Genomic DNA, 22,662 nt, shown 5'->3' with positions numbered 1-22,662 from the left:
TGGTTTGATGACTTTGAGAAGGTTATGTTACATGATTTTAGTTATTAAAAATGAGAGTATTTCTTCTGATAGGCCTATCTTTAGTTTGGGGCCTATCGCATACCCCACTTTTATTTATTGCATTCAAAGTGTATATTTTTTAAATGTTGACACCCCAAGGTATTGTATATGGTATGCTTTGATGCCTTTGAAGCAACCGTTTTAGCCCAAAAAATTGGAGAAAGTGTATGGTGGTAATTTTTCAATTTTCAATTTTTACAGACATATTGCTTTTTGACTATGATTTAGGAGAGATTGTTGTAAGTTATTGCAAAAGAATACTTCAGGTTGTTTTCTGCAAGGCACCCTGAGAACACCTATGTCCCCCATGCATAGGTTTGACAGGGGTTTTGGTTAAAAAAAAAACAGGCCCAATTTTAGAAAAAAATAGAGTAGTGAAATGTAAAAATCTGGCACAGTAAAAGTAAAAAAAACAAAAAAACATCTAACTGTAAACATAACCAAAAAATATATATATATATATATATATATATATATATATATATATATATATATATAACAGCAAATGTATTTATTTTTTTAAAAATTGACCATTGTATGGTACCGCTTGAAGCAGTCCCCAATGCAGAGTGCAGGCTGTCCAGGGCAATCAGGACAGTGATATATGGTGTCCCTTCTCTTCCCCCTCTTGGTACAGACTCTGCATTTTTTTTTGTGGTTTCTGCTTTGCCGCAGTAGGGGGGATTTTAAAAATAAAATGGGTAGCCCCAACTCTGCTCTCTCCCATCACCGCCCGGGGAGCAGGTGCATCATGGTACAAAATCCCCGTAATAATCTGGAGCTGAAACTGTAAAAACTGTAATAATCTGGAGCTGAAACTGTAAAAACTGTAAACTTTTTAACTCTGGGGTTTGCTTTTTTGAACAACAAAAAAGCGTTGTGGGTTGCAATCTGCATTAGGTAAATTGCAACCTTTTTGTACCAGGCCCTTGTCTTCCGCATAATTAGGTAGGGCTGCAGCAGCTGATCAGCCAGATCAACCCCACCCATATGCCGGTTATAAGACTTGATGCACACTGGCTTCCTTATGATCTCAGCTCTGCCACGTACAGAAACCGCCACCGTCCTCTCTGTGTGGATGGTGGTAAGAAGGTATACATCCTTCTTGTCTCTGTACTTAAGTGCCAACAGCTCCTCTTGGCGCAGAGCTGAGGTCTCCCCCCTTCGTAGCCGGGTGCGTACAAGCTGTCCTGGGAAACCTGCGCGGTTCTTTTTAATTGTACCGCAAGCTACTGTATCAAAGCAATACAGTAGCTTGAACAAAAGGACACTTGTATAAAAATTGTCTAAGTACAAGTGATACCCTTTGTTCATTAGGGGTAATATCAGGTCCCAGACAATCTTGCCAGTGGTTCCCATATGTTCTGGGCAACCTGGAGGGTCAAGTTGGCTATCCTTTCCCTCATACACCCGGAAGGCCTGAGTATACCCATTCTCGCTGTCACAGAGCTTATACACCTTTACCCCATATCTGTAGCGCTTGGAAGGAATAAACTGCTTGAATCCCAGCCTTCCCTTATACTTCATTAGGGATTCATCAACGCATATATTCCTTCCAGGTGTATAAGCCTCTGCAAACCTGGCAGAAAAGTGGGTTATCAGGGGGCGCATTTTATACAGCCTGTCAAATTGGGGATGCTCCCTAGGGGGGCACAGGCTGTTGTCGCTGAAGTGCATGAAATGCAGAATCATTTCATACCTCATCCTCGACATAATCTGGGAGAAAATGGGGGTAGAGCAGATGGGGCTAGTACTCCAGTAGGAGCGAATGGAGGGTTTCTTTATGATGCCCATCAGCATGGTCAATGCCCAGAATTTTTTGAATTCTGGCACATTGATGGGGGCCCATTGCTGCTTTGCCAAATATGTTCCAGGCTTTGCAGCACGGAACTGATGGGCATATAAATTAGTTTGGGCGACAATGTTCCCCAATACATCATCGCCCAGAAACACTTCCAGAAACTGCTGGGGGCTAAAACCTGCCACATCTATATTTATGCCAGCATTTGCTGTGAAGGGTGGGATATCTGGCCTCTGGAGATGAGGTGTTACCCACTCTTCAGCAGCAATGGCAGCAACACGCCTCCTTCTGGCAGGGGGGCTAGCAGGGGGGCTGGTAGGGGGTCTAGCAGCCACAGATAAATCACTATCAGTTGAGACTGCATCTAGTGATGTATCTGAGCATATGGCAGGGTCAAAATTGGGGTCTGAGTCAGACATAGAGGCATCTGACTCTGACGCAAGGATGGCATACGCCTCCTCAGCACTATATATTTTCTGTGACATTTTTGTATCTGTCACAGAAAAAATTTACTAAATTTTTTTAAATTAAATTAATTAACTAAATTAATTAACTAAATAAACTAGCAAAAAAGTACTGCTATGCTACTGCCAGTGATTTATAGCGATCACTGGCAAGCTAGGGGTTAATGGCTCTGAAAATTAAATTAAATTAACTAAATGGTTCTGAAAAGAGCCTCTGGATTTTTAAAAAATTACAACAACAAAATTAACCCCTAAAAAAATGCACAGACAGCAAAAAAGTACAACTATGCTACTGCCAGTGATTTATAGCGATCACTGGCAAGCTAGGGGTTAATGGCTCTGAAAATTAATTTAAATTAACTAAATGGTTCTGAAAAGAGCCTCTGGATTTTTAAAAAATTACAACAACAAAATTAACCCCTAAAAAAATGCACAGACAGCAAAAAAGTACAGCTATGCTCCTGCCAGTGATTTATAGCGATCACTGGCAAGCTAGGGGTTAATGGCTCTGAAAATTAAATTAAATTAACTAAATGGTTCTGAAAAGAGCCTCTGGATTTTTAAAAAATTACAACAACAAAAATTAACCCCTAAAAAAATGCACAGACAGCAAAAAAAAAGTGCAGCTATGCTAATGCCAGTGATTTATAGTGATCACTGGCAAGCTAGGGGTTAATGGCTCTGAAAAGAGCCTTTGGTTCTATATTTTTTTAACAAATAAAAGAATTAAATCTCTCTCTGCAAAAAAACAGGTCTCTCTCTCTCTCCAACAAAATCGCAAGTGAGGAGAGGGAGGGAGATCCACACTGATCAGTGTCAATATTTACAAATATTGACATGATCAGACAAATGGGGTATTTTATTATTATTATTTTTTTTTTGGGTGGGAGGCTCAGATTGGGTGACTCTAGCTTGCCCCTATGATGAGGCAGGCTAGGGACACCCCCAGAGGCCCCATGATGCACTGGGCATCGCCATCTTGGATGCCTAGTGAAGGGGGGGGGCTATTTAGGGCTTTTTTTTAAATGTTTTTTTTTTTTTTTTAATTTTTACCTTTATTTTATAACTAACTAAGTGCCTCGACCCACCGAGGCACTTAGCACACAAGCAGAGCATCAGAAGCGTGTCCGATCGCTTCCGATGCTCTGAAACACTGCCGGGCTCCACGTGGAGCGAAAACGGAAGTGATCACTCGTGGGGGAGTGATCAATCCGGTCCCGGCACTCGGGAACAGTATTGCAGGATGCCTAGACCTCAAGGCAAGCCTGCAATACTGTTAGAGCAGCTGGAAGCGATTTCGATCGCTTCCAGTGCTCTGTTTAACCGACGACGTATGCCATACGTCCTCGGTCGTTAAGTGCTTTTTTTTTGAGGACGTATGGCATACGTCGTCGGTCGTTAAGGGGTTAAAGGGACACTGAACCCAAATTGTTTTATTTCGTGATTCAGATAGAGCATGAAATTTTAAGCAACTTTCTAATTTACTCCTATTATCAAATTTTCTTAATTCTCTTGGTATGTTTATTTGAAATGCAAGAATGTGTTTCGATGCCAGACCATTTTTGGTGAACAACCTGGGTTGTCCTTGCTGATTGGTGAATAAATTCATCCACCAATAAAAAAAGTGCTGTCCAGATGTCTGAAGCAAAAAAAAAGCTTAGATGCCTTCTTTTCTCTTGTAAGGTGTATCCAGTCCACGGATCATCCATTACTTGTGGAATATTCTCCTTCCCAACAGGAAGCTGCAAGAGGAACACCCACAGCAGAGCTGTCTATATAGCTCCTCCTCTCCCTGCCACTCCCAGTCATTCTCTTGCAGCTCTCGACAAGAAAGGAAGTAGTTAGAGAGATGTGGTGTAATTTAGTTGTTCTTTCTTCAAATCAAAAGTTTGTTATTTTCAAATGGCACCGGAGTTGTACTATTTTGGACTCAGGCAGAAAGTAGAAGAAGAGTCTGCCTGTGGTCTTTAATGATCTTAGCAGGTTGTAACAAAGATCCATTGCTGTTCTCACACATAACTAAAGAGAGAGGTAACTTCAGCTGGGGAATGGCGTGCAGGGTTTCCTGCTATGAGGTATGTGTAGTTTAAATTTTTCTAGAGAAATGTAAATGCTAGAAAATGCTGTTTATACCAGATTTATCTAAGGTAAGCCTGATTACAGTGATTTAATAACAACTAGTATCATGCTTGCTGTTAAAGGTAATACTCTTATTATTTTTTCACATTACTGAAATATAAAACGTTTGCTGGAAGTGCTTAAACGTTTTTTATATGCATATTGGTGATAAAACTTTATTGGGGCTCAGATTTTTCCACATGGCTGGCTAAATTTGCCTAGGGTTAGTTTTGTTAGGCCTCTCACTGTGAATACATAAGTGGGAGGGGCCTAATTTCGTGCCTAAATGCGCATTAGATTTTGTAGTCTGAGACATCCAGTTTCCCTGAAGGAGTCCCCTGAATGCTTAGGACCTCTCTAAAGGGTTTTAGTGCTTTCCAAAGTCGATTGTATGGGAAGGTAGGGCCACAGCAGTGGCAGTTTGTTGTGACTGTTAAAAAACGTTTATTTCGTTTTTTTTATCCGTTTTTGTAACTAAGGGGTTAATCATCCATTTGCAAGTGGGTGCAATGCTCTGTTAGCCTATTATACACACTGTAAAAAGTTCGTTTGATTTACTGCTTTTTTTCACTGTTTTTCAAATTTTTACCTTTTTTATTTTTCTTAAAGGCACAGTACCGTTTTTATTTTTTGCTTGTTAACTTTCATTAAAGTGTTTTCCAAGCTTGTTGGTCTCTTTGCTAGTCTGTTTAAACATGTCTGACATAGAGGAAACTCCTTGTTCATTATGTTTAGAAGCCTTTGTGGAACCCCCTCTTAGAATGTGTACCAAATGTACTGATTTCACTTTTAAGTTTAACCATATTCTGTCTTTGAAAGATTTATCACCAGAGGAAACTGACAAGGGGGAAGTTATGCCGACTAACTCGCCTCACGTGTCAGAACCTTTATCTCCCGCTCAAGGGACTCCCGCTCAAGAGGCGCCAAGTACATCTAGCGCGCCCATGGCGTTTACTTTACAAGACATGGCAGCAGTTATGGATAATACTCTTACAGCGGTATTATCCACACTACCTGGGTTACAAAGAAAGCGAGACAGCTCTGGGGTTAGAAGAAATACAGAGCACCCTGACGCTTTAGTAGCTATGTCTGATACCCCCTCACAATATACAGAAGCTGAGGAAGGAGAGCTTCTTTTTGTGGGTGATTTTTCTGACTCAGGGAAGATGCTTCAACCTGATTCTGATATGTCAACATTTAAATTTAAGCTTGAACACCTCTGCGTGTTGCTCAGGGAGGTTTTAGCTATTCTGAATGACTGTGACACCATTATAGTGCCAGAGAAAATGTGCAGATTGGATAAATACTATGCAGTGCCTGTTTACACTGATGTTTTTCCAATACCTAAAAGGTTTTCAGAAATTATTACTAAGGAATGGGATAGACCAGGTGTTCCGTTCTCTCCCCCTCCTGTTTTTAAGAAAATGTTTCCCATAGATTCTGCTACACAGGACTTATGGCAAACGGTCCCTAAGGTGGAGGGAGCAGTTTCTACCCTAGCTAAGCGTACTACTATCCCTGTCGAGGACAGTTGTATTTTCCTAGATCCAATGGATAAAAAGTTAGAGGGTTACCTTAAGAAAATGTTTATTCAACAAGGTTTTATTCTACAGCCTCTTGCATGCATTGCCCCGGTCACTGCTGCTGCGGCCTTCTGGTTTGAGTCTCTGGAAGAGGCCTTACAGGTAGAGACCCCATTGGATGATATACTTGACAAGCTTAGAGCACTTAAGCTAGCCAATTCATTTGTTTCTGACGCCGTTGTTCATTTAACTAAACTAACGGCTAAGAATTCTGGTTTCGCTATTCAGGCGCGTAGGGCGCTATGGCTTAAATCATGGTCAGCTGACGTTACTTCAAAGTCTAAGCTTCTTAATATTCCCTTCAAGGGGCAGACCCTATTCGGGCCTGGATTGAAGGAGATCATTTCTGATATTACTGGAGGAAAAGTTCATGCCCTTCCTCAGGATAGGTCTAACAAATTAAGGACCAAACAAACTAATTTTCATGCCTTTCGAAACTTTAAGACGAGCGCGGCATCAACTTCCTCTAATGCAAAACAAGAGGGAAATTTTGCCCAGTCTAAGCCGGTCTGGAGACCTAACCAGACTTGGAACAAAGGTAAGCAGGCCAAGAAGCCTGCTGCTGCCTCTAAGACAGCATGAAGGATTGGCCCCCGATCCGGTAACGGATCTAGTAGGGGGCAGACTTTCTCTCTTCGCCCAGGCTTGGGCAAGAGATGTCCAGGATCCCTGGGCGTTGGAAATTGTGTCCCAGGGATATCTTCTGGATTTCAAAGCTTCCCCTCCAAAAGGGAGATTTCACTTTTCACAATTATCTGCAAACCAGATAAAGAGAGAGGCATTCTTACATTGTGTTCAAGACCTCCAAGTTATGGGAGTGATCCACCCAGTTCCAAAGGAGGGACAGGGTCAAGGTTTCTATTCAAATCTATTTGTTGTTCCCAAAAAAGAGGGAACCTTCAGACCAATATTAGATCTCAAGATCCTAAACAAATTTCTCAGGGTCCCATCTTTCAAGATGGAGACTATTCGAACCATCCTACCTATGATCCAGGAGGGTCAATACATGACTACCATGGACTTAAAGGATGCTTATCTTCACATTCCGATACACAAAGATCATCATCGGTTTCTCAGGTTTGCCTTCCTAGACAGGCATTACCAGTTTGTGGCTCTTCCCTTTGGGTTAGCTACAGCTCAAAGAATCTTTACGAAGGTTCTGGGGTCACTTCTGGCGGTCCTAAGGCCGCGGGGCATAGCAGTAGCCCCTTACTTAGACGACATTCTGATACAGGTGTCAAACTTCCAATTTGCGAACTCTCATACGGACGTCGTTCTGGCATTCCTGAGGTCGCATGGGTGGAAAGTGAACGAAAACAAGAGTTCTCTATCCCCTCTCACAAGAGTTTCCTTCCTGGGAACTCTGATAGATTCTGTAGAAATGAGGATTTACCTGACAGAGGCCAGGTTATCAAAACTTCTGAATTCCTGCCGTGTTCTTTATTCTACTTCTCGCCCTTCAGGGGCTCAGTGTATGGAAGTAATTGGCTTAATGGTAGCGGCAATGGACATAGTTCCGTTTGCCCGCCTACATCTCAGACCGCTGCAACTCTGCATGCTCAGTCAGTGGAATGGGGATTACACAGATTTGTCCCCTCTACTAAATCTGGATCAAGAGACCAGGGATTCTCTTCTCTGGTGGCTATCTCGGGTCCATCTGTCCAAAGGTATGACCTTTCGCAGGCCAGATTGGACAATTGTAACAACAGACGCCAGCCTTCTGGGCTGGGGGGCAGTCTGGAGCTCTCTGAAGGCTCAGGGATCGTGGACTCAGGAGGAGGTTCTCCTTCCGATAAACATTCTGTAACTAAGAGCGATATTCAATGCTCTTCAGGCTTGGCCTCAGCTAGCGACAATGAGGTTCATCAGATTTCAGTCGGACAACATCACGACTGTAGCTTACATCAACCATTAAGGGGGAACAAGGAGTTCCCTAGCGATGTTTGAAGATTCAAAGATAATTCGTTGGGCAGAGATTCACTCTTGCCACCTATCAGCTATCCATATCCCAGGAGTAGAGAACTGGGAGGCGGATTTTCTAAGTCGACAGACTTTTCATCCGGGGGAGTGGGAGCTCCATCCGGAGGTGTTTGCACAGTTGATTCAACGTTGGGGCAAACCAAAACTGGATCTCATGGCATCTCGCCAGAACGCCAAGCTTCCTTGTTACGGATCCAGGTCCAGGGATCCCAAGGCAGCGCTGATAGATGCTCTAGCAGCACCTTGGTCCTTCAACCTGGCTTATGTGTTTCCACCGTTTCCTCTGCTCCCTCGTCTGATTGCCAAAATCAAGCAGGAGAGAGCATCAGTGATTTTGATAGCACCTGGTGGCCACGCAGGACTTGGTATGCAGATCTGGTGGACATGTCATCCTTTCCACCATGGACTCTGCCTCTAAGACAGGACCTTCTATTTCAGGGTCCTTTCAACCATCCAAATCTAATTTCTCTGCGACTGACTGCCTGGAGATTGAACGCTTGATTTTATCAAAGTGTGGCTTCTCCGAGTCAGTCATTGATACCTTAATTCAGGCACGAAAGCCTGTCACCAGGAAAATCTATCATAAGATATGGTGTAAATATCTTCATTGGTGTGAATCTAAGGGTTACTCATGGAGTAAGGTCAAGATTCCTAGGATATTGTCTTTTCTCCAAGATGGATAGGAGAAAGGTTTGTCAGCGAGTTCCTTAAAGGGACAGATTTCTGCTCTGTCTATTCTTTTGCACAAGCATCTGGCGGATGTTCCAGACGTTCAGGCATTTTGTCAGGCTTTAGTTAGAATCAAGCCTGTATTTAAACCTGTTGCTCCGCCATGGAGTTTAAATTTAGTTCTTAAAGTTCTTCAAGGGGTTTCGTTTGAACCTTTGCATTCCATAGATATCAAGCTTTTATCTTGGAAAGTTCTGTTTTTGGTAGCTATCTCCTCGGCTCATAGAGTTTCTGAGTTATCTGCCTTACAGTGTGATTCCCCTTATCTGATCGTCCATGCAGATAAGGTAGTTTTGCGTACCAAACCTGGGTTTTTACCTAAGGTGGTATCTAATAAGAATATCAATCAGGAGATTGTTGTTCCGTCACTGTGTCCTAATCCTTCTTCAAAGAAGGAACGTCTTTTACACAATCTTGACGTGGTTCGTGCTTTAAAGTTTTATTTACAAGCTACTAAAGATTTTCATCAAACATCTGCATTGTTTGTTGTCTACTCTGGACAGAGGAGAGGCCAAAAGGCTTCGACAACGTCTCTTTCTTTTTGGCTAAGAAGTATAATACGCTTAGCTTATGAGACTGCTGGCCAGCAGCCTCCTGAAAGGATTACAGCTCATTCTACTAGAGCGGTAGCTTCCACATGGGCTTTTAAAAATGAGGCTTCTGTTGAACAGATTTGTAAGGCGGCGACTTGGTCTTCGCTTCATACTTTTTCAAAGTTCTATAAATTTGATACTTTTGCTTCTTCGGAGGCTATTTTTGGGAGAAAGGTTTTACAGGCAGTGGTACCTTCCGTTTAAGTACCTGCCTTGTCCCTCCCTTCATCCGTGTCCTATAGCTTTGGTATTGGTATCCCACAAGTAATGGATGATCCGTGGACTGGATTCACCTTACAAGAGAAAACATAATTTATGCTTACCTGATACATTTATTTCTCTTGTGGTGTATCCAGTCCAGGCAGGTATATTTTATTTTTAAACTACAGTCACCACTGCACCCTATGGTTTCCCCTTTCTCTTGCTTGTCTTCGGAGTGACTGGGAGTGGCAGGGACAGGAGGAGCTATATAGACAGCTCTGTGTTCTTCTTGCAGCTTCCTGTTGGGAAGGAGAATATTCCACAAGTAATGGATGATCCGTGGACAGGATACACCACAAGAGAAATAAATTTATCAGGTAAGCATAAATTATGTTTTTCAAATAAAGATAGCAAGAGACCGAAGAAAATTGATAATAGGAGTAAATTAGAAAGTTGCTTAAAATTGCATGCGCTATCTGAATCACAAAAGAATTGGGTTCAGTGTACCTTTAACTAGCCACCGTTTTTTGGCTTGACAGGAGTGTAAGGCTAAGGTTACAAAACATTTCATGTCAGCCTATTTGAAGGCATTTAAAAGGCTTGCCCCTCAATAAGAGTGCATTCATATTATTTACTGTATTAGTTATTGGGTTGTTTTCCCAAATGCCTTGGATGCTCCTGCAGAAATTTCACAACTTAAGTAAGCTGCATGCACTTTAGATTTTTTGCTGTGGTAGCATTTTTTGTGTGTGAAATGTGTTGGGGATGTTTGCTTAAAGTTAGGTTGTTTTTTTGCCAGGAAGCTATGAATCCTGGTGTTTGTAATTCTATTTAGTTATTACTTAATGAGTAAAGTCATGTGCTTTTTGTTATACAAAAGCATGTGATGAATCAGATATATCTGTTGTAGGCATAGAAGGTTTTATTTGTTTTCTTAAAGCCAAAAGGATGACGGTGACGATTGTGGGGCTTTTTAGTCTTACTGTTTTGGGCTCCTCCTTCTTTAAATAATGATGTATTTTCCTCTCATCCTCTGCTTTGGTCGTGTTCTACAGAATATTCTGCTTGATTTGCAGAATGAAAGCTTCCATTTGTTGCAGTTAAATGACTGTACTTGTATTTATTATCACTTCCTTTTGTCTGTTATTAGCCAAAGGAGGAAGGTTTTTTGAGGAATAATTTGGATTATTTCCTCTTTAAGCATTTTATTACTTATGATATCCCTCTCTTATTGTATCTGTAATGTTTCTGGTTTGCAAGTTTTGCCGTCTCTTTTACTTTTCCATAGCTATGTTTTCTGGTATTTTGCCAAGTGGTTTCTAGTTGGCATAGTACTATGCTATTTCATATTTTACTGCCTTTTCCGCCAAGTGAAACTTATTTTCCTCTCTGCGTTAATTAAAGAATAAGAATTTTTCTGCTTCTAAATGTTATCCCTTTATTTCTGCACATTAGGCATTAGAACACTGAACATATATGGTTAAAGTCTATCAATGTTTTCCTATTAATGGTTTTATTTCTGAGGTGTGCTTCTCTCTTGGTACTAAGCTGCCCAGGACTTATATTTTTCCTATCTCTGATATGCTGACTTAAAGGGATATGAAACCCAACATTTTTCTTTCATGATTTAGGTAGAACATATAATTTTAAATAACTTTCCAATTTACTTCTATTATCATATTTCCTTCATTCTCTTGGTATAATTTGTTGAAGGAGCAGCAATGCACTACTGGGTTTTAACTGACCACATGGGTGAGCCAATGACAATCAGTATATATATGCAGCCACCAATCAGCAGCTAGAACCTAGGTTCTTTGCTGCTCCTGAGCTCACCTAGATAAAGCTTTCAGCAAAGGATAAAAAGAAAAGGAAGCAAATTAAATAATAGAAGTAAAATTGGAACATTGTTTAAAATTGTATGCTCTGTCTAAATCTTGAATGTCTGTCTAATTATGACTTTACTGTCCCTTTAAGAAAATATCACTTTATTATTTCATGTGAACGCTCATTTTCAGCCTTCACATTCAGCCTTTTTAAAGACAATTTGTTTTCTTCTTAGTTCAGCTGTGTTTGTGGCCAGCACTGATTGCCAGGGCAATATAATACTTGCTTCAGCAGGGACCACCCTTCCCTTTTTTTTAAAGGGACAGTATACTGTAACATTGTCTTTTCCTTAATGTATTTTCAATAACTTATTATACCAGCTGCAGATTGTAGAATGTATGAGAAATTGCATTTTCAGATTTATTTTTGTATATGAAATTGGTGGTTTTGTGCTTTGAAACTACAGCCTATTGAAATGGGTTGAGTTTGCAGGTAAAATAAGATCTTATTACTTGTTTCCTTATCTTATAGTTATTTGTAAACCAAAGCCTAATACTTAGAGGGAACAATGAAAATGTATCATTTTATTAGTTATCTCTTATACACCCCACCGGGAGTGTAATTTCTTCTGCTGGCTGTGTTTACATAAGCCTGTCAATAGCCTGGACGTAGCTCCAGAAACTTTCAGTATAGGTGGGGATACCATAGGCTAAATCGGCTATTTTGTAAACAATTTAATACACTTCAGCAGGTAAAATGTATTATTGGAAATAAATTAAAGGGGAAACATTTTGTGGGCAAACTGTCCCTTTAGGTTTATGGGTAAAATAGTTTTTCTCTGTTTCTTTTTGGTTACCTTAGGCAAAACAAGAACTGTTAGTTAGAGGTAATACCCATATGCTACATCAATTGAAAGTGATGCAGCATATACTGTATGTATAAATCTGCTTAGAAAATATCACATGAATATCACTATAGAAGTCAACAAAATGGTATGGTTGCACTCAAATACTTTAACTACAAAAGCAAATGCTCTCAGGACTTACATTAGCTTAAATATATACTTTTAACACATCATTAAAAAAGGAATGTCCACAACAACATGTCACCCAAACACTGAATCACTTGAAAGTGGTGCAACATGTCTTGTATAAAAGGATTATATTTTACTTCAGAATTTGGTAACCACATACTATTGTAAAGGGACATTAAGTATCCAATTAGGATACTTGTCCCCAGACTTGCAAGGGAGTGTGCATCTAGCAATGTGCAGGCACAGTCATTTTATTTCTCTCCATAGTTTAAGGAGTTTTACTATACAATTATGGGGATATCCCATGTGATCACAATATAGAAAAGTGTGAACTTAGCACTGATGATGCTAATTGGCTGTTGGGTGTTTTATCACCATGCAGATGATAGTAAAAAGAGTAGCTGGGTATAGCTGCTCAAAGAGCACTTACTGTGGTTAGCTGAATACATTTTGAGGTAAAGTTTCTTCCTTTTTACATAGATATGTTCATGTGATATTTTCTAACTAGTTTTTTTTTACAGATATGCTGCATCAAGTGATTTAGCACATGGGTAACATATCCCTTTAATCATAGAACTTTAGGGCATCCTTAGGACTTTGTTACTGACCTCACTAGTCCTGATTATGTCACTATGAGCGTGTTGGAGAAAACAAGATTTATACTTAACAAATTAAGTACTTTACACTTCATTGCTTACATTCAGTATGTAGTATCAGTGATGCAATATTACTACAAAAATTAAGAAAATATTGCACATTTTTCTCTTTCTGCAGGAAGAATATGTTCAAGAAGGAATCAGATGGACACCTATAGAATATTTCAATAACAAAATTGTATGTGATCTCATCGAAAACAAAGTGGTATGTACAAAGAAGAATATCTATTATATTAAATAAGAAAATAATATTAAAGAGGCTGCTAGAAGATCAATTGAAACAGAGTGTAGTAATTGTATGAACATTGTATTCAATAATGTGATGTTGTTTATTTATTTATGTATTTGCTTTCCCAGAACCCTCCTGGTGTAATGAGTATTTTGGATGATGTATGTGCCACAATGCATGCTGTGGGAGAAGGGGCAGATCAGACCCTTCTTCAGAAGCTACAGATGGCAGTAGGAACTCATGAACATTTTAATAGCTGGAACCAGGGATTTATTATACATCATTATGCTGGAAAGGTAACGGAGAACACAGCTAATTTCTAAAATATTGTTTAATTAACAAGTGTTGATAATTCCAGTTTAACCAATGAGATGGAAAAACCCATTGATTTGAGCTCTGTTAGTTATATATCTTGAAGGTTAAATATGTCCATGATTATATCATTAAATCTTTCTAAAAGAAAATTAAGGTTAAGCTATTATGTATGGTAGTTAAATGGAATATAAGGTGTTAGGGTCCACAATTAAAAATTACTACAGGCTCCTCAATATTGAGTGGTGTGCTACATGTTTTAAGACAAGAGCCAGGGTAAATATATTGAGACCCATCTCTAATGGTGGTTATAGGGGCGCTGTGAGATGCCACTGCACCACCAGTCATCAGAGACTCCAATATACATAGATCTGCCAATAAATATTTTTTTATATAAACATCTGTTCAAATCAGCTTTCTGGCTTCCTACTGCTTAGTGCTGCTTAGACCTGCCCCATTATGTGTCTAGGAACAGCAGTTCTCCAAACTCTCAGAGCAGAAAGGATTGCTACCTTGTATACACAATAAAAACATAAAAAAAACAGGAGTACCAGGACCCATGCCCATGTCTGTGCCTAGAGGAATATGGCTGAACTTCACTGATGAGACCCACTCAAAATGTACATCAGGGTTTGCCATGTATGTTAGGGCAGGTCTGTTGGTTTTAGGTGGCACCAGACTGGCATACCTCAGGAAAGTTCTTCTCTATTAAAGCCATATTCTTGGTAAAAAAGAGGCTTCTCCTGGGGTGGTGACCAGCCATAGAACAAGCTATTATACTTTGTTTCCCGGTTGAGTACATCTCTATTTTTGTGTATTGCTACTTTGATTGTATAGAGAACCACCCCTTCCCTATGTGAATATATGGGTTATGTGCAGGTGGTTCTGTTGGCTTTTGTGCATAGGATTTACCTATCACATTTCTTCATTGTGTTTGTTAGATGACTAGTTTTATAACAGTTCTCTATGTATGAGTCTACTAGCCATGAAGCTAGGTGTGTGATTTAATTGCCTTTGTAATTAGTAGTTTAATGTCTTCTCTTTGCACTCTTGATCTACTTATATTACTGTGTGTATTAGAGAGGGGCAAATTAAAAAGGGTGCACTGGTTAAACTAACAATGTGGGAAAGAAGAAAGGAAAGGGTGATTTAAAGGGACATTAAACCCACATTTTTTCTTTCATGATTCAAATAGAGAATACCATTTAAACCAACTTTCTAATTTACTTCTATTATCTAATTCATTCTCTTGGTATTCTTTCCTGAAAAGCATATCTAGATAGGCCCAGTAGCTGCTGATTGATGGCTGCACATAGATGCCTCATGTGATTGGCTCGCCCATGTGCATTGCTATTTCTTTAACAAATGATATCTAAAGAAAGAAGCAAATTTGATAATAGAAGTAAATTGGAATGTTTAATATTGTATTCTCTGTCTACATCATGAAAGAAAATGTTAGGTTTAATGTCCCTTTAAGTGAGAAAGTTTAATGGGAATATGGTGAGATAGGAGGCAACTGATAAAAGAAGACAAGATGAAGAATTCTCCCTAATATCAGAACATTACATTTATTTAGCTACCAAGTTGTGTTTTTGTTTTGTGTTTTTACTTTTAGGGAAAGAGGGAATATTTGGTAATTTTCTCCAGCTTCACAATAATTAACATACAATTAATTAGTGTAAAATTAACTGGTGTGCAGTTTAATTCATTTTTATCAGATGTCTTCATTTTCGTTTGTAACAGTATCCAGATTCCCTGATGTGTGTATAGAGTTTGTTTAATACTCCCTGTTCATATCAGTCCTGTGTTACTGTCTAAAAATGTGCTGACTGAATCTCACACATTGCTTTGTCTGCTCATTTATAATCAGATAGTGGTTAACACAATAAAACAGGAATGAAGCTTTGATTTTATTAACAGCAGCTGTAGGAGAATGAAACTAAAGTATGGGATTGGGCATTATATTAATGCCAAGACTTACGTTTTCTAGATCAAAGCGGGTCTTAGACTAAGTTTTCACTGCCAAAGCAACATACACATGAGTGTTAGGGATGTTTGCGGAAATATCCACATAATGGGTAGCGTAAAAGGGACATAAACTTGCAAAAATAAAATGCTCTAATATGTTTTTATTGCTTTATTGTTGTATATAACTGTGTGTTTAACCCCAGCAAATGGCTTAAACAAATAGTTAAAATAATCTCCAGAGAAGCAATGCACAGTTGAGAGCTAGAGGAACGTATCTGGTGAGCCAATGACAAAAGGCATATACATCCAGTCACCAATCACCAGCTAGCTCCTAGCAGTGCATTGCTGCTCCTGAGCCTACCTAGATATGCTTTTCAACAAGAATACTTTGGGAACAAAGTAAATGTAATAATAATAGTACAATGAAAATGTTTCTTAAAATTGCATGGTCTGTCTGTACCATGGAAGATTAGTTTTCATTATTATACCGAGCCCTATAAATAATGGAGTGAATAAAAGAAAGAAATATACCAGGCTGAAGGCAAATCTCCATTTTTACAACAGCGCATACAGAAAAGTATATTTCAATACAACAATCCTTTAGCATTTGTTATCAGCACAACAACAGGTTGTACAAACTTGTGTCAAGTGTCATTGTCACCCAAACAACAGTTTATCTAGTTTACAAATGTTTTTAAATGATCGGTTTATGTATCATTCGTTTAGAATACTGGGGCAAATTGCATCTCATGGTTTTTCACTTGTTTTTTAGAGCCATTAAAAACATTCCTTAAACTGTGCATTAGGATAATTCAAAACAGTTTTTCTTATTAATAAAAAAAACACTTGCCAGCTTATTAAAGTATTCTTGGACGTGATGAAACCATTTTGTCCTTTTTGTTAAAGGGACATGAAACCCAAAACTTTTCTTTCATAATTCAGATAGAGAATACAATTTTAAACAACATTCCAATTTACTTCTTTTATTTAATTTGCTTCATTCTTCAGATATACTTTGTTGAAGAAATAGCAATACACATGGGTGAGCCAATCACACAAGGCATCTACAGGGAGCGCAGAATTATTAGGCAAGTTGTATTTTGGAGGATTAATTTTATTATTGAACAACAACCATGTTCTCAATGAACCCAAAAAACTAATTAATATCAAAGCTGAATAGTTTTGGAAGTAGTTTTTAGTTTGTTTTTAGTTATAGCTATTTTAGGGGGATATCTGTGTGTGCAGGTGACTATTACTGTGCATAATTATTAGGTAACTTAACAAAAAACAAATATATACCCATTTCAATTATTTATTTTTACCAGTGAAACCAATATAACATCTCAACATTCACAAATATACATTTCTGACATTCAAAAACAAAACAAAAACAAATCAGTGACCAATATAGCCACCTTTCTTTGCAAGGACACTCAAAAGCCTGCCATCCATGGATTCTGTCAGTGTTTTGATCTGTTCACCATCAACATTGCGTGCAGCAGCAACCACAGCCTCCCAGACACTGTTCAGAGAGGTGTACTGTTTTCCCTCCTTGTAAATCTCACATTTGATGATGGACCACAGGTTCTCAATGGGGTTCAGATCAGGTGAACAAGGAGGCCATGTCATTAGATTTTCTTCTTTTATACCCTTTCTTGCCAGCCATGCTGTGGAGTACTTGGACGCGTGTGATGGAGCATTGTCCTGCATGAAAATCATGTTTTTCTTGAAGGATGCAGACTTCTTCCTGTACCACTGCTTGAAGAAGGTGTCTTCCAGAAACTGGCAGTAGGACTGGGAGTTGAGCTTGACTCCATCCTCAACCCGAAAAGGCCCCACAAGCTCATCTTTGATGATACCAGCCCAAACCAGTACTCCACCTCCACCTTGCTGGCGTCTGAGTCGGACTGGAGCTCTCTGCCCTTTACCAATCCAGCCACGGGCCCATCCATCTGGCCCATCAAGACTCACTCTCACTTCATCAGTCCATAAAACCTTAGAAAAATCAGTCTTGAGATATTTCTTGGCCCAGTCTTGACGTTTCAGCTTATGTGTCTTGTTCAGTGGTGGTCGTCTTTCAGCCTTTCTTACCTTGGCCATGTCTCTGAGTATTGCACACCTTGTGCTTTTGGGCACTCCAGTGATGTTGCAGCTCTGAAATATGGCCAAACTGGTGGCAAGTGGCATCTTGGCAGCTGCACGCTTGACTTTTCTCAGTTCATGGGCAGTTATTTTGCGCCTTGGTTTTTCCACACGCTTCTTGCGACCCTGTTGACTATTTTGAATGAAATGCTTGATTGTTCGATGATCACGCTTCAGAAGCTTTGCAATTTTAAGAGTGCTGCATCCCTCTGCAAGATATCTCACTATTTTTTACTTTTCTGAGCCTGTCAAGTCCTTCTTTTGACCCATTTTACCAAAGGAAAGGAAGTTGCCTAATAATTATGCACACCTGATATAGGGTGTTGATGTCATTAGACCACACCCCTTCTCATTACAGAGATGCACATCACCTAATATGCTTAATTGGTAGTAGACCTTCGAGCCTATACAGCTTGGAGTAAGACAACATGCATAAAGAGGATGATGTGGTCAAAATATTCATTTGCCTAATAATTCTGCACACAGTGTTTGTGCAGCCACCAATCAGCTGCTACTGAGCCTCTTTAGATATGCTTTTCCACAAAGGATATCAAGAGAATGAAGCAAATTAGATAATAGAAATAAATTGGAAATTTGTTAAAAATTCCATGCTCTTTCTAAATAATGAAAGAAAAAAGGTGGCTTTTGTGTCCCTTTAAGGGCATTTCTTGGTTATTTTCAATGTTAAAGTTCCTGCACATGCGTTTTTTTCTAATTACATAGAAGTATCTAAATGTTAATTTTTGACTGCAGTAAAGTGTCTGGAAACTTAAACATGTTAATGGTCAAATGATTCAATTATATGAAATTATTAACTACACATGTGTCTTAAATTGTTGTTAAACCTGCATTTAAACACATCAGGCAGTCATCGTCCAAACTGAAAAAGTTAGTTGTATTTTATTTTACTTTATCCATGTATTTTTTGCTTCCATGAAGATGTATGGAAACTCACATGCAAATCCTGAGATTCCCCAGATTCGTATAGTTTTCTGTTTATTTGTCAAGTTTCTAATTCAACAAACTGAAAAAGGTGTTGTAGTGTAGAGATTATGTCACTCTTGTTCACCTTCAGCTCAATGCTTCTCTTGGGAATTTATCATTTGTAATAAAGCCATGATTAGACCAAATGGTGTATTACTAATGAACCCTACAAGTGGGGAGAAGGTTTTAAGTGTCTGGTTAGTTCTGATTTATGCATCTCACATTGTGGTAAAAGAGTTAAAAAAACAGTACTCAAGATGTTTTTGTCATCCAAATGAAAAAGCATGCCTGAAAAAAGTATAGTAAAGGCTATTTATTTAAAAAGTGCATCAACATGAAGGATGACATACAGGGCAGTACGTTTGACTTGTTTCACGACCTCTAATGGTGCTTTACGCTTACTCATAAGCCGCGTTCGGCAAGCGCTCAGGAGCCAGCGGAGGCACTTCTACTCCATCGATGACGTGGCGCTAGGAGACGTCACAAGCAAGGGAGCTTAGAAAAAAAAAATGCATGCGCAAAGGGATCTGCTGCACAATAATGGACTTTGCGCATTCAAATGTTTATTATAAGCTCCCTTACTTATTTACACACCGTCACTCACAGCCCACCTCCTTGCACACGTCACGGGTGACAGGTAATGCCGTGGCGCACATGGTGCCGCTACGCCTGTCTATGTGCAATAGGGCCAGCTCCTGTCTGACGAGTCATACGGGAAACTCCCCACACGTTACAACAATCTAATTAATGGGCTAATAAATAACTCTTCTGCAGAACCATTACAGGCAAGCACTTCACAGCGCGCAATGTTCGTTTTTGTGCTTGTGTGCGATGAGCGTGTGGCCGAGGGGCAACCCGGCAGCCAATGGGCTGCAGAGGGTTGAGCATGTGGGCAGCTTGCTTACAACATATATATATATATATATATATATATATATATATATATATATATATATATATTGTAAACATGGCAGCTTCCACGAGCAACACGTGTGTGTGTGTGTATATATATATATACACACATGTTGCTTGTGAAGGCTGCCATGTTTACACGCATCTGAGCTTGCTCTGAAAAGTCCCAGCTTTTCCAGCACGCTGGAAACGTTGGGACTTACGTCATCAGAGCAGTGAGGGAACACCCAGCGCCTCACTTGCAAGTATTCACAGAACGCTCCAAGCGAGTCCCAGTTCGATTGGAGCGCTTGTCGAACGCGGCCATAGACATGTCTATGAGTAAGCGCCACTAGAGGGCACAGAACGCGTCAGACTGCACTTTTTAAATGGATGTCAATAAACTGCACTCTGGGCGAAGTGGAGGACTTGAGTGACCTTTCTGTAGCGGTTATTTCTTCCGGTACTGTTGAATGGATGCTGAGATCCATGGACAGTGTTTTTGCTGAAGGCTATTTATATTTAAATAAATATGCCAGTACTAGTTGCACACTTCTAACTAATGATAATTGGTGTAGTATAGGTAACCTCTCACTAATACTCAGTGAGCAATTGCAGGAAGTACCTATTGAGTGACCAATGAGCATTGACATAACAGTACAGCTGTATTAGTGTCAATTTAAATTTAAAAAGCGTTTTCTTCACATTTCACTTGTGCAAAACATTAAATTTAAAAAGCGTTTTCTGCACATTTCACTTGTGCAAAACATCAAGAAAAACTCAGCAGGTCATGAAGGAAAATCTACAAATTTCCCTGTATTTGTCACAATGCAGGATGTAATCACATTTATATAGTCCATAGGTAGTGGGACTACTAGAGACGGATGAGGGCAAATCTACAATTTTCCCTGTATTTGAGACAATGCAAGATGCAAATGCTATTTGGAAAGCACAAAGAAAGAGCAAGAAAATCTATTAAATGTAAACTTCTGAGGGGTGTTAAAGGGACATGAAACCCCCAAAAAAAATATTTCATGATTTAGGTAGAACATACAATTTTAAGCAACTTTCTATTTTACTTCTATTATATAATTTGTTTCATTTTCTTGGTATCATTTGTTGAAGGAGCAGCAATGCACTACTGGTTTCTAACTGAACACATAGGTGAGCCAATGACCATCATTATATATCTGAAGCTACCAAGCAGCAACTAGAACCTAGGTTCTTTGCTGCTCCTAAACTTACCTAGATAAACCTTTCAGCAAAGGATAACACGAGAAGGAAGCACATTAAATAATAGAGATAAATTGGAAAGCTGTTTAAAATTGTATTCTCTATCTGAATCATGAAAGAAAGTTTTTGGGTTTCATGTCCCTTTAAGCATTAAAGGGACAGTATACACTAATTTTCATTTAACTACATGTAATAGACACTACTATAAAGAATAATATGCACAGATACTAATATAAAAATCCAGTATAAAACCTTTTAGAAGCTCCCAATGTAGCACTGTTGATAAGGTTAAGCTGGGACACCCACTGAAATGAGCTGGAAAGCAAAAAGAGCAGACACTCCCCCTCTCCTGCATATGAAATGACCCATTATACAAACAGAAGCAATCTGAAGTCTGTATACATCAGTATACATTTAAAACTTTGGGGCTTGGTTAGGAGTCTAAAAATCAGCACAATATTATGTAAAAATAAGCAAAACTATACATTTTTACAAAAACACCCCCAGATAGGCTATATAAATAGATCATCTACAAACAAAGCATAGGCAAAGAAAAATCTAGTGTACAACCGTGTACAATGTCCTTTTAAGCAGGAAAAATAAATGCTTTATAGAAGAAGACTATAATTCATTAGCAGCAGCAGCGTAAACAAGTCCTTAAATGTCAGACTTACATTACAGCAAAGGGGGCAAAATAAATAATAACTATATTGCATTTTTTTCCTACACATAATTCAATATTTAATATTTTATATTATTTAAGGGAATCTATTTTAGAATGAAATGGTGGTTTTAAATGTTCAGCTTCTGTATCCAGCAGCATGGCTAGGATATGTTACTACAAACTTATCTATGATCATGGAAAATAATGTTTTCTATATCTTTTTTTCTATGCAAATGGCAGGTACAAATTAATTATAATATTATCCAGTAAGATTATGGGCTCCATTTATCAAGGGCCAGGCAGACAAGATTTGCTATCATGAACCTTGTCTACCTGGCCTCGCTTGCTTGTTGTTCAATGACCGCATTCTGCTTACACATGTTTGGCTGGATCAGATCGGGATGATTGAAATCCGCCGCTCTTTAGAGGTTAAATTGCAGCAGTCTTAAGATCGCTCTCGCAGCTTAATAAATGGAGCCCTATATATTTGGTTCATTCTAGAAGTAGGATATCACATGTATACTCAGTGGCATACCTTCATGAATGAGGTTTTAAGCTAATTTATAGCTAGAACAAGGGCTCTTAGATCAGGGGTGACAATTTTTTTTAAATTTAGAAGCTAGCCACAATGTTGAGGAGCCTTGACTCCATTTTTAGGAGCCACAGGACAAATGTTTATATACACTAAAGTGCTGATTAAAATGTGTTATACTATTAGCTCGAGGCATACACACTAATTGCTTAGTAAACATTTACTTTATGTGTGAAATAAATGATTGAGCATACTTAAATGTTTAAAATATTTTGTTTATTATTCAAACTTTTTATCAAAGGTATCATATGATATGGATGGGTTCTGTGAACGGAATCGTGACGTGCTTTTCACTGACCTCATTGAATTAATGCAGAGCAGCCAGTTGTAAGTAAATGTTACGGTATTTATGTGAAACACTTTTTTAATGCAATTTCTTAGTTTGAGTGAATAATGTGACCTATAATATGAAGATTATTCATCCCTAAATGTGTTTTTAATAAATGGCTAACATGTTAGTATTCCTATTAATATTAAAGAAAACCTAAATTAATATAATAGAAACCTAAATTGATATTATCTCAATAAACCATTACATCCTGAGGTAAGATACTCAGGGCTATAGCCCCATGTCTGAGGCAGCAAAGCCCTGTATGTATAGTGTG

The 22,662-nt window shown here is 38.9% G+C and overlaps 1 protein-coding gene across 1 annotated transcript in view; it reads left to right on the top strand.

The window, feature by feature from the left end:
* Positions 1-22,662, top strand: part of MYO1E (myosin IE) — a 416,633-nt gene that overhangs the window by 239,363 nt on the left and 154,608 nt on the right. Inside the window, exons 13-15 of the mRNA XM_053717534.1 lie at positions 13,161-13,247; positions 13,400-13,567; positions 22,299-22,384. Coding sequence (XP_053573509.1) covers positions 13,161-13,247; positions 13,400-13,567; positions 22,299-22,384 — 341 coding nt within the window. The remainder of the gene's footprint in view (positions 1-13,160; positions 13,248-13,399; positions 13,568-22,298; positions 22,385-22,662) is intronic.

Source organism: Bombina bombina, chromosome 6 (assembly GCF_027579735.1).
Source record: "Bombina bombina isolate aBomBom1 chromosome 6, aBomBom1.pri, whole genome shotgun sequence".
Taxonomy (NCBI): Eukaryota; Metazoa; Chordata; class Amphibia; order Anura; family Bombinatoridae; genus Bombina; species Bombina bombina.
Note: the sequence above shows the minus strand (reverse complement) of the source record. Positions and strands in the feature narration are given on the sequence as shown.